The 15169-nt window shown below is 41.6% G+C and overlaps 3 protein-coding genes across 9 annotated transcripts in view; 2 read left to right on the forward strand and 1 right to left on the reverse strand.

Annotated features, from left to right (window-relative positions):
• raph1a (Ras association (RalGDS/AF-6) and pleckstrin homology domains 1a) overlaps window positions 1-6841 on the reverse strand; it is a 49405-nt gene extending 42564 nt beyond the window's left edge. The window contains exons 1-2 of one of the 6 annotated variants that reach the window (XM_035535530.1): window positions 6507-6839; window positions 4900-4953 (exon numbers count right to left, since the gene is read on the reverse strand). Coding sequence is in view for 4 of the 6 variants with exons in the window: in XM_035535546.1 (XP_035391439.1) it covers window positions 6507-6548 (42 nt within the window). In the remaining 2 variants the exon portion in view is untranslated. Of the gene's footprint in view, window positions 1-4899; window positions 4954-6506 lie in introns of all 6 variants that reach the window. The other 5 variants (XM_035535546.1, XM_035535540.1, XM_035535526.1 and 2 more) reach the window with 5 other exon arrangements.
• A 1401-nt stretch (window positions 6842-8242) lies between these two features.
• On the forward strand, window positions 8243-9997 carry LOC113578528. 2 transcript variants are annotated; one of them, XM_027011832.2, is made up of 4 exons: window positions 8247-8389; window positions 8842-9156; window positions 9260-9369; window positions 9563-9997. In XM_027011832.2, exons 1-4 carry the CDS (start codon window positions 8287-8289, stop codon window positions 9641-9643), a joined length of 609 nt encoding a protein of 202 aa, XP_026867633.2. In that variant the 5' UTR covers window positions 8247-8286; the 3' UTR covers window positions 9644-9997. The 2 variants fall into 2 exon arrangements, with proteins under 2 accessions (XP_026867632.2, XP_026867633.2); XM_027011831.2 differs by having other exon boundaries at window positions 8243-8389; window positions 8842-9369.
• A 560-nt stretch (window positions 9998-10557) lies between these two features.
• cd28 (CD28 molecule) lies at window positions 10558-13498 on the forward strand. The gene is made up of 4 exons (XM_027011871.2): window positions 10558-10645; window positions 10733-11074; window positions 12060-12199; window positions 12503-13498. The coding sequence occupies exons 1-4, from the start codon at window positions 10597-10599 to the stop codon at window positions 12587-12589; spliced, it is 618 nt and encodes a 205-aa protein (XP_026867672.2). The 5' UTR covers window positions 10558-10596; the 3' UTR covers window positions 12590-13498.
• Window positions 13499-15169: the final 1671 nt, after the last annotated feature.

Raw genomic sequence — 15169 nt, forward strand, 5'->3', positions numbered from 1 at the left:
AAAAAAAAAAAAAAAAAAAAGAGTTAATGCAATCAGAACAGGGTCTGAGGTCAGAATATTCACCTGAGTCAACATATGGGCCAGTAATGCAAACATACATTAAGACTACCAGAAAAGTGAATCAGCTAAAAAGTGACAATGAACACATTCAAGATCACAGAAGCAAAGTGGTCAATAGAAAGGTTAGTGTGGATACAGTGATTACAATGATAGAAAAATAGGGTAACACTTCACTTGGGTGTTAACTCTAGTGCACAGAAAAACACTTAACAGTTTAGCACTCTAAAGTATATATTGCGTCACTGTCATAATCTTAGAAAATATTGTGATAGTCTTTCAGCCACAATGCCTAACCCTAGCCGAGGGCTATGGAAAAGATGCATTTTCAGTGGGCAATGTCCACTGGCAAAGTAATTTAAACCAAGTCTTAATCTGTGTATGGCATACCAGCCTTGGATAGAAAGGAAAAGTGTTTTTAAGGTATAAAAATGAAAAGGTCAAGAGATGTCACCTACAGGCACACCAGAGACAGTCACTCACTCACATGGAAAAACTCTGATTAAAACACATCTATTCCAGCAATGTAGTATGAAGCAAAATGTTTGGAAAGGCAAGGAAGCATCTGACTAACTTCCATTTCAATCAAAATAGGAATGTCATTTTCTACTGAGTAAGATGAAGGAACTTCCCTTACAGCGAACTCGAGTGACTCAGTCAAGCAGCCTGTATAACCTGATGAAGTGCTGGCTGGCAGAAAACGCAAACATTTCATTGGATGTATAAATAATGCAAAACAATGAAAGTGTCAAAAGCTAAGGGGATGGAGGACATGTAAATCACGTTTAGGCTAATGCACTGCATGGAGGCGCAGGGCTGGGGGTGATGGTGTGTTTGAGAGACTAACAGGGTCAGGGGAGTGTTAAGACAGCTCCTCGGGGCATGTCAAAACAGGGCTAGAGCCCTGAAGCCTAGGATTATCAGATGGAGGTGTGCTCTCCACGTAGTCGCTCAGCCTCTCCTACATGAAAAAAACCCACTCCTGTGGGTTATTGGATCATCAAACACACACTAACATAACTTATCTTGCCCGTCGGCGTTTGGCCTATAGTAAAACAGTACCCGCATCCTGGCATCCACTCATCTTGCTGAACTCTGGTTTAACCAGTCCACCGGGCGTTTTGGTGTGCGTGCTGGTGATATCAGCACCCTGTTTGTGAGAGGTGAGAACTGAAGACTGGCAAAATGGGAAAGAAAACAAACAAACAGAAAAATGAAGACGGAAAGAAAGAAAAGAAAATGTTTGAGAAAGAAAAAAAAAAGAAGAAGTTATGAGCTTAGATTTTCCAAAGAGAAACATTACATCAACTGCGTTCTTGTTCAAATTTCACCTTAAAAGTCCTGGTGTGAACTCTTAAGCGGTCTAACGGACACGAGTGTGCGAGTGTGGATCCTGAGCGCTGAAAAAGCCCAGGCCGAGACGCCTCCGAGTTCTGCTCAAAATAAAACAGGCCAAGACAAAACAACCCGGGACGCTCCGATTACTCCGGCAAGGCCGCGGAGGGAGCGGCGCACGGGACTGAGATGGGAGAGCACGGATCGCTGCTCACAGATCACACGCTCGCCGACGCAGCTGCTGTGACACAACGCGACAGGATGCTGTCTGTCTTGCCCCCCTTTCCATTTTGACCATTACCTCTCTACCTCTATCTAGCCTACCATATCTCTCTCTCTCTCTCTCTCTCTCTCTCTCTCTCTCTCTCTCTCTCTCTCGGTGCACGCACACACATGGCGAGCTTTCGACAAACAGGCCTGCCCTGGTCTACTGCTAGCTGCTTGCCACCTGTCTGGACATATGAGTCCATTCTTTCCCAAATGTAACTCTCCGCCTCAAAATCTGGCACAGGCCTGCCAAGTATCTCCTTACTGGTCAGAGCAGAACTTTAAAAAAAAAAAAAAAATTATTCTGATACGTTTCTTTCTCTGTTCCTCTGTGATGTTCTGCTCCCAGCATTCCCACAGGCTACGGACCAGTGGCTTTTTGGTGCAGGTCTTCATATCTTCGCTGTATATAATTTGGATACCATAGGAGCGGCCAACGGGAGCGACTGGCTCAACTGTGAAACAGCGTCCAGTCGTTCACTCAGTAACAGAACGAGGGAGACAAGCTAGATGGACTATCCTGCAACCAGTCCTGCTCTCCTGCTCGCTAACACGGAGCTCAGCGCTCAGAACCAGTATGAGGAGCCACAGGCAGGCACAGCGGGTGCACTTCCTGCGGGTGTCCTGCTGTGTGGACGTAAGCTTACAGGGACAGACTGGACGTGAGATAAAGACCTCATCTCTCTGGCTCGTTCTTGGCCTGCAGTTTTCACATTTTTTTTTTGTTTGTTTGTTTTTTTTAACGCTTGTGCTCTAACAGAAAGTGACGTGAGTAAATACATACCACACAGTCTTGGCACAGAATGTGGAGGAATTCTATGGATGAGTTCCAATCCAGAGGTTAGGATACAATGATTCACACGAATTTGTATGCCTGTGTGAAACAAAGGTGAGTAAAAGGACCATGTACATCACCTGTAGACCCACTGCATTTATATTGGAGTTTGTGAGCTGGTCGCTGAGTTACATGGCTGATCCATGACACTGAACCACGACCTCAGTCAGGAGGCTAATATGTATTGCACTCAAATTGAAACTACATTGTTATATTGACTACACTCATCAACAGGTAAAAGGTGCAAGTGACCCTGGTTTTGTGACCATTCAACAGAAGACAGAATGTAGATGGGCCCAGACAGCTGTTTCTCATGCTGGAGTGGACCAGTTTCATGTCTCTGTCTGATGGGAGTCTGACCTCTGACCTCTGAGCTGTTTGAGGGATTAAAGCCTTTTTCACTCTGACCATTGCACTGGCAAAGGAGAAACCCAGTACAGTGACCGAAGGACCTTCAAATACAATTTATACAATTATGGTGGAGAATTTAGACTTTTCAAATTCAACTTATACTGCAAGTAACTTGAAAACACAGATCAGACTCATGTCCATGTGGCTGTACACACACACACACACACACACACACACACACACACACACACACAGTTGGTTGACTCATACAAATCCACTGTCTGGCAATAACCAGTGTTTCTCAGAACCACTGGGTTAGCGGGCATTGGCAGTTTTCATCTCCTACCCAACACCGACTAGTCACAGAGAAAACAAGCACGTCAGAGAGGACATGACACAGGCACCTTCACTGTGAAATTAGCCTCAGTGACTAACAGAGCACCTGGTACATGAAAACAGAAAGTAGAGTGCACCCAGCACTTTATTTCAACACGGTGACAATGGTGTAACAAAACTATCCTTCTTCTGGAAAACAGTAATTGCCCATAAATAACCCTGTTCCCTCTGGACCTGTAGGAATATGCATCACTGACAGTCATCTTTGTGGAGAGTTTATAAGCAACAATACCATTGTGGTTCCAGTGTCAACACATATTGGATTAAAGCCATTACTGAAGTCACTGGTCTACACAAACAGCCTCCAGCATCTGCAAGGGCTGTGAGAACACGGTCAGTCATAATTGGAGTTTCTAGGTGACAGTTATGAGCTTTGGTGTGCCTGGTGTATGGGGTCCCCAGGAACAGCAGATGACTTCAGTGCGGGCACATTGCGTACCATATCCACAAACGATGTGTAACTAAAAGGCAGCGTTCATCTTTTAAGCGCGCACAGTTCAGTTTTTTTTAAAACCAATTTGCCAATTCCCTGCTATCAACATCTGCTCTATCACATGACATACCTATGGTAAACAGGGAGAGGAACTAGGTCATCCATCCTTGCCACGGCTGGCTGTGGGGATCTGAACCTGTGATATTCAAACCACAAGGCGAACCCCTAGACAGCTGCACCCCTCGGGGAGCCCTGATTCGTTATTTTTAATGGTGTGCTGTTAGCATGCAGACCTCATGTAAATTACTGTACTGCAGGTGTTTTGATGCACTCAAATGTAAACCACTTTGGTCAAAATAATACAGACCCATCTTTATTCATGCCACATGCACCATTTCAATATATTCTAAGCCATATGACGCCCTAACATAGTTTGTCTGCGCTGGATGCTGCTGCTCACACCCAGCACAAACACATACGTATGTCAGCACCACCACCAGGTTGTAGATCAGGATTCTGAGAGCACTAGTGTAGGCCATGGGGGGAGGCATTGTGCTGCTTAGGCCCTGCAGAGCACCCAACCAAGTTTCACAACCACATGTCGCCATTTGAACAAACGTGGCCAGCTCTTGAGCGGTGATTCTGGCGCGGGCTACTGCACGTCTAGTGCATGCACGTGGACAGTGAATTTTTCCAAAGGGTCACACTTGACGGGTCCGTCCTGCACAGCTTTAAGTTTATGGCGAGCTCTGTTAGGGTTTGACATCTTAGGTATGACAGCTCCATTGTACTTGGGCCCCTCATGTGCAGGACTTACACTATAATAAGCAGAAGAAGATAAAACAAACTAAACAAAGCCAGCTGGAGTAAGAACACCAAGTATATACTCAATGCAAAAGACAAAGGCAGCTAAGAAAGTTTCAGAGAGCAGAGAACAGTGTTTGCAAATAACAAATGTTCTGGATTTGGCTTCTTCCTTAGTAACAACATTTATTTGTTGTTTGTAAGAGTACTGTTAGATGACACTGAGATATGCAAGCCATTGGGTTGGCAAGGAATTGACATTTCTCCTCTTTCAACCATTTGCCCTGGAGTCATGGTGTTATGCCAGACCTCAGGCCAAGACTGCATCCCTCGAGGTAAGAGCATCAGGGTGCAAAATAGAGCATGAATGTTCAAACATGTTCCACAACAGGTTCCTTATTTCAACAAAAGAGCATCTAACCTGTCAAAGGTTTGAAGCGCCTCTCTGTTTTTGAATGAGGATGGAATTGCACGCCTGCACAAAGAGCAAAATAAGACTGAAGCGCCCATCAATTTCAAACTAAGCGCCTGTGTAACTGGATCAAGCAATAAGTAAAATTATACTGTCAAAAATAACATTTTAACAAAAAAATATGTAAACATCAATCCTTAACTTAAAAAAAAGCAAAAACAAAAACAAAACAAAAAAAAAGGCATGTAGGTATATCATCTTTCAACTCTCAAAGTCCTCCCACACTGGAGATAGAGGGGGAAGCCCTTAGACAGCAGGTGACCTTAGACAGCCTGAGGGCTGGTCAGGAGCCTCGTCTAATGGTTACACCTAGGCTGGGTTTCATAATCTAAACGAGGGCCGTAACGTGAAGGGATGGCTACAACTGCACCCGTTTCACACGGTCGAGTTAGACGGACAGTGCGTGCCCACCTGGATTATTTAACTAAAATCTCAACTTTTAACGCGCTTATTTAGTAGCTATGCAATGTGCATGGAGGCGTATGCTTGCACGCATGTCTACGTCCCATAAATTCGACCCAAATGACACATTCTTGGCTCGGTAACCCTCTCCATCCTCCAGCGCAGCTGGAAAACAATCGGATTTGAAGTAAACCAGCAAAGATTTGAAGGAAACGCGTAACAAGCACTGGACCCATCGCCCAAGAGGTACAACACGTAGACCTGACGACGCTTGAGACAGCTGCATAAACATCGCTTCTGCAAAAAAAATAAAGTAAAAACCCCACGTACAGGGTGCACCGGGCCTCGCGATGTTTACTGCAGATCAGCGGCTCGCGCTGCCGTCACGGCTGTCAGCGTCACGGGCGGAGACTCTCGCGCTCAAAACGATCACGGAAATCAATAGTCCCGGCGCTACACGTCCACTAACGATGCCACAGATTGCTTGGACGTTAGCTAAAACAGGCCGTTACACGGTTAAAACGCAAGCCGACGTACTAGACGCTGGAAGCACACCCAGAGCAGCCCATCTGGCGAAGTGTAGGTTTTGAGGGAGTGCGGGAAATGAAGGCAGCCGATCCCAGCTCGCTGACCTGCTAGGATAGCCAGCGATGTTGCAATTGTGGGGGTTTAAACCTCAAATTTACGTTCGCAGGCCTAAATATGCTGCAACTTTATTCAGGTGTCATCCCTGCAGAATGCGGCCAGCTAATCTGACCTAGCTAGCCGACACCAACCGCCCGTCCGTGAGATACATGCACCACCCAGTAAACCAGTATCCGCCAGCACAATCCCTAATCCAAATCCCAGAATGTGGACAGCGCTTTAAAAGGCGACGGGGGAAAAGCACACGGCGGGGTTGATGTAAACATTTCAAATGTCTGTCTAATTCATAGTTTGTCGGTGGCTACATTATTATTGGCTCTATTCGTTTAGGGTTTATAGGGCTGTGCCTTTCAGGAGCGCATTGCTAGCTAATAAGCTAATGCATTGCATAAATAAAAGACAGATTAAAACGCGCGTTCAGTCTCACTCGGCGTTCTTCTTGAGACATTTTTAGCAAGTCAAAAAAGACAAAAGACAAGACACAAAAAGGGACAAATCCAGCCACTCACCGTTATGGATCCAGTCCGGGTGCACGGGGAAGGCTTTTTCATGGGAAATCAAGCGACAATGGTTTCGGGATGAAAGCCTACGGCTCTCACCAGAGCAGGATGCAGGCAGGCGGCTCCGATACTGGTGCGGTGCTCTCCACCAGCCGCTTTCGACGTGAGAGGCACGTTACATTAACGCTCCCGTTCCCGTACCCGTTCCGACGGGAGCTGGCGGACCGATGCGCGCTCCCGGCGTGTCCCGTTTCCTGTCCAGCCCCGTTACCCTGTCGGACGGATCCGGCCCCGGCGCGGCCCTGCCCACTCAGCGCACCTTCTGCTTGGTATCCTGGCGTTTAATAATTCACGGCAGAGCTGACCCCATAATGCATGCAGTCCTGCTCACACCAGCATTTTAATATTGTGGCCTGGGGCTTGCACGTTTGCAACGCAATACCTATATTTCCAGAGGACGGAAAATGCTGTGGCAAACGTACAGCCTTATGATGAAAAATACATCCTTGTGTTGGACTACTGGGTTTGGGGCACACGGCGGCCGGTGTGTGAGAGGAGGTTTAAAGGCTGAAATAAGAGCCTATACTGTATGTCGGGGGGAGACTCTAGCACGTCTATAGACTAACCACATCAAAGAGACCAGAGCTGGTGAATCACTGCGGCTCGAAACGAAACAGACCACTGGAGATCTCTTATTATTTGTCTGCGCACTCTCTTTTTATAACGCATTTCTTTTCTGTCGTTTTCAAATGTGATGTATCTCGTGTGCACACGGATATATATGACATATAACTGAAAATAACCAGTTTCAAAATACGGACCCCCAGCGTTTAATGAAATTAGTTTGTGCAAAGATCCATGAGTAGCCTGTCACCAAGTGGTTCGTATGTGTCATTGCAATACAAAGCCTGGTGCGAGATGGCTTCATCGAACAGCTATAAACTGTGGTACATGCAATGCTGCTCATTTTAATTTGATTTGAATTTAAATTGACCTTGAATCTTGGTTGAGAATAACTGAATGTGTATTTTTACAATGCCTATTTCTACGAGTATTAAATACTAAAGGTTATGCGTTACTGTGAGTCATTCAATCATAACTAATTACACTGAGCTGATACTGGTTAGTGTTGGAAACACCTTTATGTAAATAACTAGTGCAATAGCAGTAGTCCGCTATCTGTCTGCTATAACACAGGCAGTGAAAAGCCACCCTGAATGCAATAACAGAAGAGAAAAAAACGAACGTAGCTGTAACTTGTTTCAAAAAGGCACAGGAACTTTAAACATACGTCAGCAAAGTTGTTTAAGAAAACACAAAATGAGCAATAACTGTAGACAGTTCCATTTTAAGGTGTTATCAACTAAATGGAAGTATTGGGTAACTGCTGAAAAGTAATCAGTACCCCACACGCCTCCGTTTAAAAAAGACCGTTTAAAGCTCAGTGTGTGCTGCTCTAGGAAATATGAGTTAATCATATGGAAAGCCTGTAAAACCTTTGTCGGTGTTCTGCTTTGTGCTTTATCATTTCTAAGAGATAGGACCTGAAGAAAAGTGGATAACAGTTTTATATATATATTAAAAAAAAAAAAAAAACTTCACAGAAAATAAATTGTAATTTCATGAGAAAGGTTTGTGTGTCTTAGGTAAATCATATTATAAAATTGATCTTGTCTGTCTACCTCTTCGGTAAACTCCTCTGACCTAATCCTGGGTGCCTTCCCATGTGCAGTCGAAAACAGGAACCAGGTGTCTTCTGCTATCACTTCTGAGAGGAAGCAAAGCAGCCATGCTTGACTACTCAGTCGTTGGCATCATTGTGGTTCTCTCCTTCTGTCATCCGCAACTTTCTGAGTCCTCCGTTCTCAGTGCGAATGAGGAAACCATCCAAGGTTTGTGATTGTGTTTTCTTTGATTTTGAGACATTTTCTTACTTTGCGGCAAGCGATAGGCTAATGTTCCCATCTGACAAAGAGACCAAGAAAGATGGTGACAATGTAGTTTGCTTTGTGATGTATCTCTGAGCAAGCTTTCTACCGTAGTCTCCAGAAAGAATTGAGTTCAAAAACTATACTTCAACATTTTCATATATGTAACTTTAAAACTAACGCAGCAACAAATCTGTATTTGCTGAACATCAATAGCAATGAAAAGCTTTATTTTAAACAACTTTATCAAATAAATGGTTTCAGATGTTACCTATTGTGAAAGGAAAAAAACAAATTTGAAATCTATAGTAAAGCAGTAGAGTGAAGCAATAGACCACATCCTGATACTATAAAAATACCCTTCCTCTTCCCTCCCGGACCTCATGAACAAACAACGCTGTCTGTTGTGTTTTCAGACAGGAACATCGTAATACGACGCGTGACTGCAAATGTCAACTCTACATCAGTGCGCTGCCCTGATCTGCAAGATGACGAGAACATCACTGTTACGCTGTACAAAACGGCCGTGCTACACTCAACCTTCTTCAGCAGGATTAAACCACGGAACGAGTCCTCCGAAAAGGAGAGGTTTCAAGTGTCTGTTAATAATAACACGGTCCGTTATTTGATAGGCTGGCCTCGAGCCAATGATACAGGCCTCTACAGCTGCAATGTCCTCACTGGCCCAGATAACAGAACAAGCAGGACAAACACCTTTCTATTTGTTAAAGGTATTGTGTTGTTACATACCTTTAATGGGCAGCAGAAATACAATGAGTGTATATTTGTAAAGGTGGCCCTAGTTTACACTATAATCTGGTTATTGCTCCCTAGATCCAGCTCCACAGGAAGGAAAGCCAGTGACAAGCATGGTCCTGGTAGCATGTTGCGGGCTGCTGGCTTTGTACAGCCTTATTGTCACAATTGTCATGGGCTCTTTTGTTGTGAGTTGTCATGCGCACCAATACACGCATATACACATGCTTGACAAGCCCTAATACTGAAGTGTTTGCTAGCTCTTTACAAACCTCAATATATATGACAAAACTGTTTGTTTCACCATTTGGAAATATTATAATATATGGGATAGGCAACTCTACAAAGTTGTAAAAAATGGTATTTGTGTTTTGGAACTAGTGGAAACTCAAATGTGTGGAGACACTTAATCAAAGTGATTACATCAGCACACAGCCAGGAGAGTTCCAAAGAGTGAAATGAGTTCAGCATCCAGCCGCAGATGCCATCTGGCCACAACAGCACATAACTGACCAAGTGACCATGACAGTCTATCCATAAAACAGCAGTAATCTAGAACTCTATGTTTCAAAGACAACTGTCAGCTATGTATAATCAGTGTGCTTAACTGATTAAGAAACTATAGTTATGTTCTGGATTCTTATTTGCAATCTTGTAACCATTCAGTCTGCCAGAATACTGTGTCATTTGTATTCTATGTTGTAGTGTTGCAAGTGAGATTCCCTAAGTAATGCTCTGATATATGTCATCTGTGCAGCATGTGGATTTGTTGTTTAAGACAGTTGTTGAATAAAGCAACATCTGCTTCACATTGCATATTTCTGTCAGATGAATTCATTAACTATTTTTATCTCAGCATAACAAATTTTGTGCCAATTAATATTAATCATCAATATCAATATCAAAATAAAACCAAAATAAAGCTGATCTGTTCCATTCACTGATTTCCCATCTGCTCACATTTATTTTCCAGCAAAACAATTTTCTGAGGTAAAGCATGCCGCACAGCACGCAAAACTACAGAACTGGCATTAAAAACAACTTGAGCATGCATGGTGCATACGTTATAATAATACAGCTCATGACTTAGCATAACTGTTTCACAGAAATACGAATATTTGTTTCCATTCTTTGTTATCAAAGTTTCATTCTGAGTTAAGCTGGCCTCTGTTCAGGTTTATTCATTTCGCTGATATGTTGCTTTTTTTTTGCACTTGCACATTCAACATTTTCCCATCGGTTTGCAGCAAACGTGCATTACGTATATCATGCAAATGCATAAATTCGAGCTCAGTTTGGGCAGTTACCGTCAGCATGAGGTTTCCTGCCACAGTTATGACGTCACAAAGCTTTCCACAATAGTTTGAAGATTTTCAAGCATAAAAGACAATGGGAAATAGCACCAGATCTACACAATGATTGCCATCCTTTTTACAGTGATCGTGGCCATCCCATTGGGGAATGGTGAGTACCTGTAATGCAATTAATTATGGCATTCAATTAGAAACATATTGACATTTCCTAATATGCCTCTCAACTCTGTTCTTCTAGGTTTGAAAGTTTCTCAACCATACTATGTAGTGGGCAGAGAGGGGAAAGTATCTTTGCAATGCACCTACACAAAGAGGTATCTAGAGGAGATACAAGTGTCTGTGTATAAAGGAATGTATGGGCAAGCAAGGATTTGCAGTGCTCTTGTCAACCTCTCAGACCCCCACATTGAGACAGAAGGTAGGGTCTACTGCAGAGGTAATGTAAGCAAAGGCACAGTGGACCTGACCATCTATGGCTTGACGGGGGAGGACACTGACCTCTATCGATGCCAGGTGGAGTTTTTCTACCCACCACCATACATCAGCATCATTGGGAATGGCACATTGGTGTATATACAAGGTAAGAGATATCTTTCTGTTCTTGTTGACTAGCTGTCATATAGCTATATGGGCCAATATATATATATATATATATATATATATATATATATATATATATATATATATATATATATATATATATATATATATATATATATATGTGTGTGTGTGTGTGTGTGTGTGTGTGTGTGTGTGTGTGTGTGTGTGCGAACTTGTCTGCCTCAGTGCATTGTGATTACCAAATTACAGAAACAAGGTCTGTTCATTTTATATGAACAATTGTTGCATTCATTTTAAAACAGAATGTTCAAGTAAAATCCATTAAATTTGAGATAAGGCCGGTTACGTTTATTTTGAGCACAAATATCGGAAATGTAAGCAACTGAACAAAAACCTTCCTGAAAGCATATGGACAGAACAGCAGGGTCTTGCTCTATACTTCACCACAGCTGACAGACACCACTTTTTGTTTTGGTATTATTATATATATATTAATGTGTAAATACTCTTAATGGCATAAATGTGAGAACACGTTTCAAGTGGAGAGATTTTTTTATTTATAGTTATGGAAGAGGGAATGTAACAACTTCCATATCCCTACTTCCCACCTCCTTGCTTAGTGACCATTTTGGAGTGACCACAGAACAAGTCAAATGTAAGGTGGTGTCACACAAAGAGGTACCGTGTAATGACTCCAGAGGGAGCCAGAACACACATTAGGACGACGCGTCTCACCGCAAATCTTAACGTGCAAGCAGAACTTTGAAACCAACTGGAAACGGGGCGTCCCCGACCCCAGAGCAGACTCAGAGCACTAAAAGCGTGAATCTTGCTATTGACGTCAATAGCTGTATGGATGCTTTGATTGTGTTTTTCTTCTCTGAGCTGAAGTGTATTTGAAGTTTTCCATTTGAAAAGGTCTTGCGATACCACAAAATTCAGCGGCTCGCCCGAATTCTTGCGCATTAGCTGTCATAAGGTGTTATCACGTCTTCTCTCTTTAGAGAGTCCAGACTGCCCAACAGAGCGCACAGAAGCCAGAGTCCAGGACATCCCCGAGCCCACGCCCATCCAGAGCCCTTCATTACACATTACTCTTCTCTCTGCTGTCCTCATAACCACCACCATTACGCTCATTCTACAGGTAAGAAAATATTGCTCATGTCTTTTTAAAGTTCTGGACTGTTCCAATATACATTCGTTTGCATATTTTACATATTCTGTACATATGGGCATCCCACCGTCGATGATGATCCATTGGAAATGCTGATGTCACATGTATATTATCTGTATTCCTGCATTTATTGTTACTGATGTACTTGTACAATGATATACTACAACGTAATGGAAGAACGATGATATCTTTTTATTATTTATGGTGAGTTTATTGTGCATTTATGACTTATGAGCAGTTGATATTGATCAGACACTGTATTTTTACACCTAGGTAATGAAGACAGTCCTGAAACAGCAGAAACCCAATCAGATGGCACAAATAGTTTCACAGAAAAGCAATTACAAGAACTTCTGGTGAAATGTACAATATTCATCAGTGATATTCATCTTATTCTGCATTACTGTTTTTTTTTTCTTTAAAAAGAAAGCATGCCTGTTTAAAAGCAGATAATCACAGTTTAGTTATATGTTTTTTTCTTCAAAATACCTGTTTATGCTGAAGCCTCGGTTCCCACTGGGCCTTGCAGATTAGGGTATTGATATATAAAAGATAAAATAATTAAAACATCATTCATAAATGAATTCATATTAGAAAAATATTTATCACTTTAGTTATACAAAAAAAATGACTATATATTCAACTATATATTTTACGTTTAAAAATATAAGTTACAGAGCATTTTACACAAAATAAGCCATGCACTGAACTACATCATGTACTTACTTTTGTGTTTAAACAGAGTGTTTCATTTATTCTATTATTATGTTTCTATTATGTACTAAAACATTAGATGTGATAATTAAGTACTTTCATTTGAAATGTATTCCTAATTTTCAGTGGAAAAGAAACATTACATAGCACGCTGTTTCCTATGGAAGTGTACACAATGTTGAATCTTGGCAGGAGCTGTCTTTTGAATCAAGTCAAGTAAACTGTGAATCTAATTACTTTTGGTTTTTGTAAGAACTAATCTATAAGAACCACTATGTGTCAGTTCCATCCATCATGACATCTCAAACTGAGATTCGAAAACATTGACTCAGGGTTGTAACTCCTGTCATCACTCTCTGTGGTTATTTGATTCAGTACAACACTGTGGAAGGGCTGGTTAGAGCTCAGTGACACACCATGTCATAACAAGGCTACCATGTTTAAGTGGTGTATCACCACCTCAAATCTGTAGATGAAATACAGTAGTAACTCGCTGGAAATTTCCAAGAGGGTTGCTATTAACTAAAGAGGAAAAATAAAACTGAGTTGTCTTAATTACAGTTTACGATGTGAATTTTTCAATTTACATAAAAGAAACAAAACATGAAGTAACTATACCACAAATGCACCCAATAGTCCAACATACAGTATATGGACAAGCAGCTGTAATCCACTTCAGTCTGCTGCTGCACTCAGAGGTGAGTTGTCTGGCTTGTAGCTCATCTCGTGATATCAGCCTGCACTTAGATAGTTGCACGCAGTGCTATAACATTTTGGAGTTGTAACATCCTATCTCTACCCAGTCTACGTCCCTTGCAAGATTCGGTCTGCACATAATTATTAATTTCATGCATGTGTACACGACATTGTGATTTATTTATTTATTTTACTTTCATGCTTTGCCTAACTGTTCCATTAGTGTAATAAGTTGTGTTAGTGTTTTGAGCACTTTGGTCTATATTAGTTGTAATAGTTGTTTTTAAGGTGCTCTATAGATAAATATGACTTGACATCAGGATGCATTTATCAAAAGATGACAACTATTGAACTTTGTCATGAAATGTAGCTATGCTAGTATTTCTGCTCAGGCTCTGCCATACTTTTTTGAAGGTATTATTTTTGATTAATTGACTAAAGAATTTGATTAAGATGGATTGCTGGAATCCAACTCATAAAAGGTAGACATGAACTTTTCTGGTTAGGTTACAGTCATAGTAAGATTAAATGTCAGATGAAATGTCAGTTTAATTCCAGATAACCAGGGACCTGAAAGCCTACTCCAGGCACTTATACATGTCATATCTCACTCTGACTTTCATGTCAGCCTGACTGTCATGTCTCACTCTGACTGTCATGTCACCCAAAACGTCTTCTGTGCTATATTGTCACAGCATTGTATGCATGATTGTATCTGAGGTGTTGTTGCATTGATCACCCTTAGGCATATCTACCAGAAGAGAATCCGCCAACAGTCAGAATCATCAGAGCACCATGCAGCGAAAGTTTAGTCACATTTATCACATTCTGATACAGGCAAGTCATTGTTGATACAGTGTTGATGGAAGTAACAGTGGACTTTGCTGCTCTGATTTCTAAACATGACTGGCAATATGGGACTACAATTTATTCATATTGACTGTGATTTATACCTAAAACTCTTTTGAAGAATAAGCATAACCTTTCATGAAGTCATTTGGATCAAGTGTGATAACAATAAAGCTTTAACAACATTAAAACCAGTATCACTCCGGTAGAAGTGCATGTAAAACACAAGTTTCATTAAATAGCATAAAGATGAAGAAACAAGCATAGAACACTTTTTGTTTAGAATCCACCTCATGCTTTATGTCTGGTTTATATGTATTTTGTGTGATCAATGTAATCTCTCCATTTATGCACATATTATCAGAGGTGACACCACACCTCTAGAAGTGGTTCATGGGGCAAAATTCATGTTAATGAAATCTGGAATAATGTCATGTCACTACCTGCCATTTTGGTTGTATTTAAGAGTAAATTCCCAGTGATTGCACAATATTTTGATTTTATACTTCTTCTTTCTCCATTCTCAAAAACATGGATGAAACGAATAGCAGGCTTGACCAAAGTCCATACAGGCAATTTGTTCATTCGGATGTTATCTTGGCAACATCTGAATTATTTCAAACTGTACAGGCCAGGATCCCGTCTACTTGAGTAGTGAGATGGCATGGTAATGTCTCTAAA

This window comes from Electrophorus electricus, chromosome 2, assembly GCF_013358815.1.
Source record: "Electrophorus electricus isolate fEleEle1 chromosome 2, fEleEle1.pri, whole genome shotgun sequence".
NCBI lineage: Eukaryota > Metazoa > Chordata > Actinopteri > Gymnotiformes > Gymnotidae > Electrophorus > Electrophorus electricus.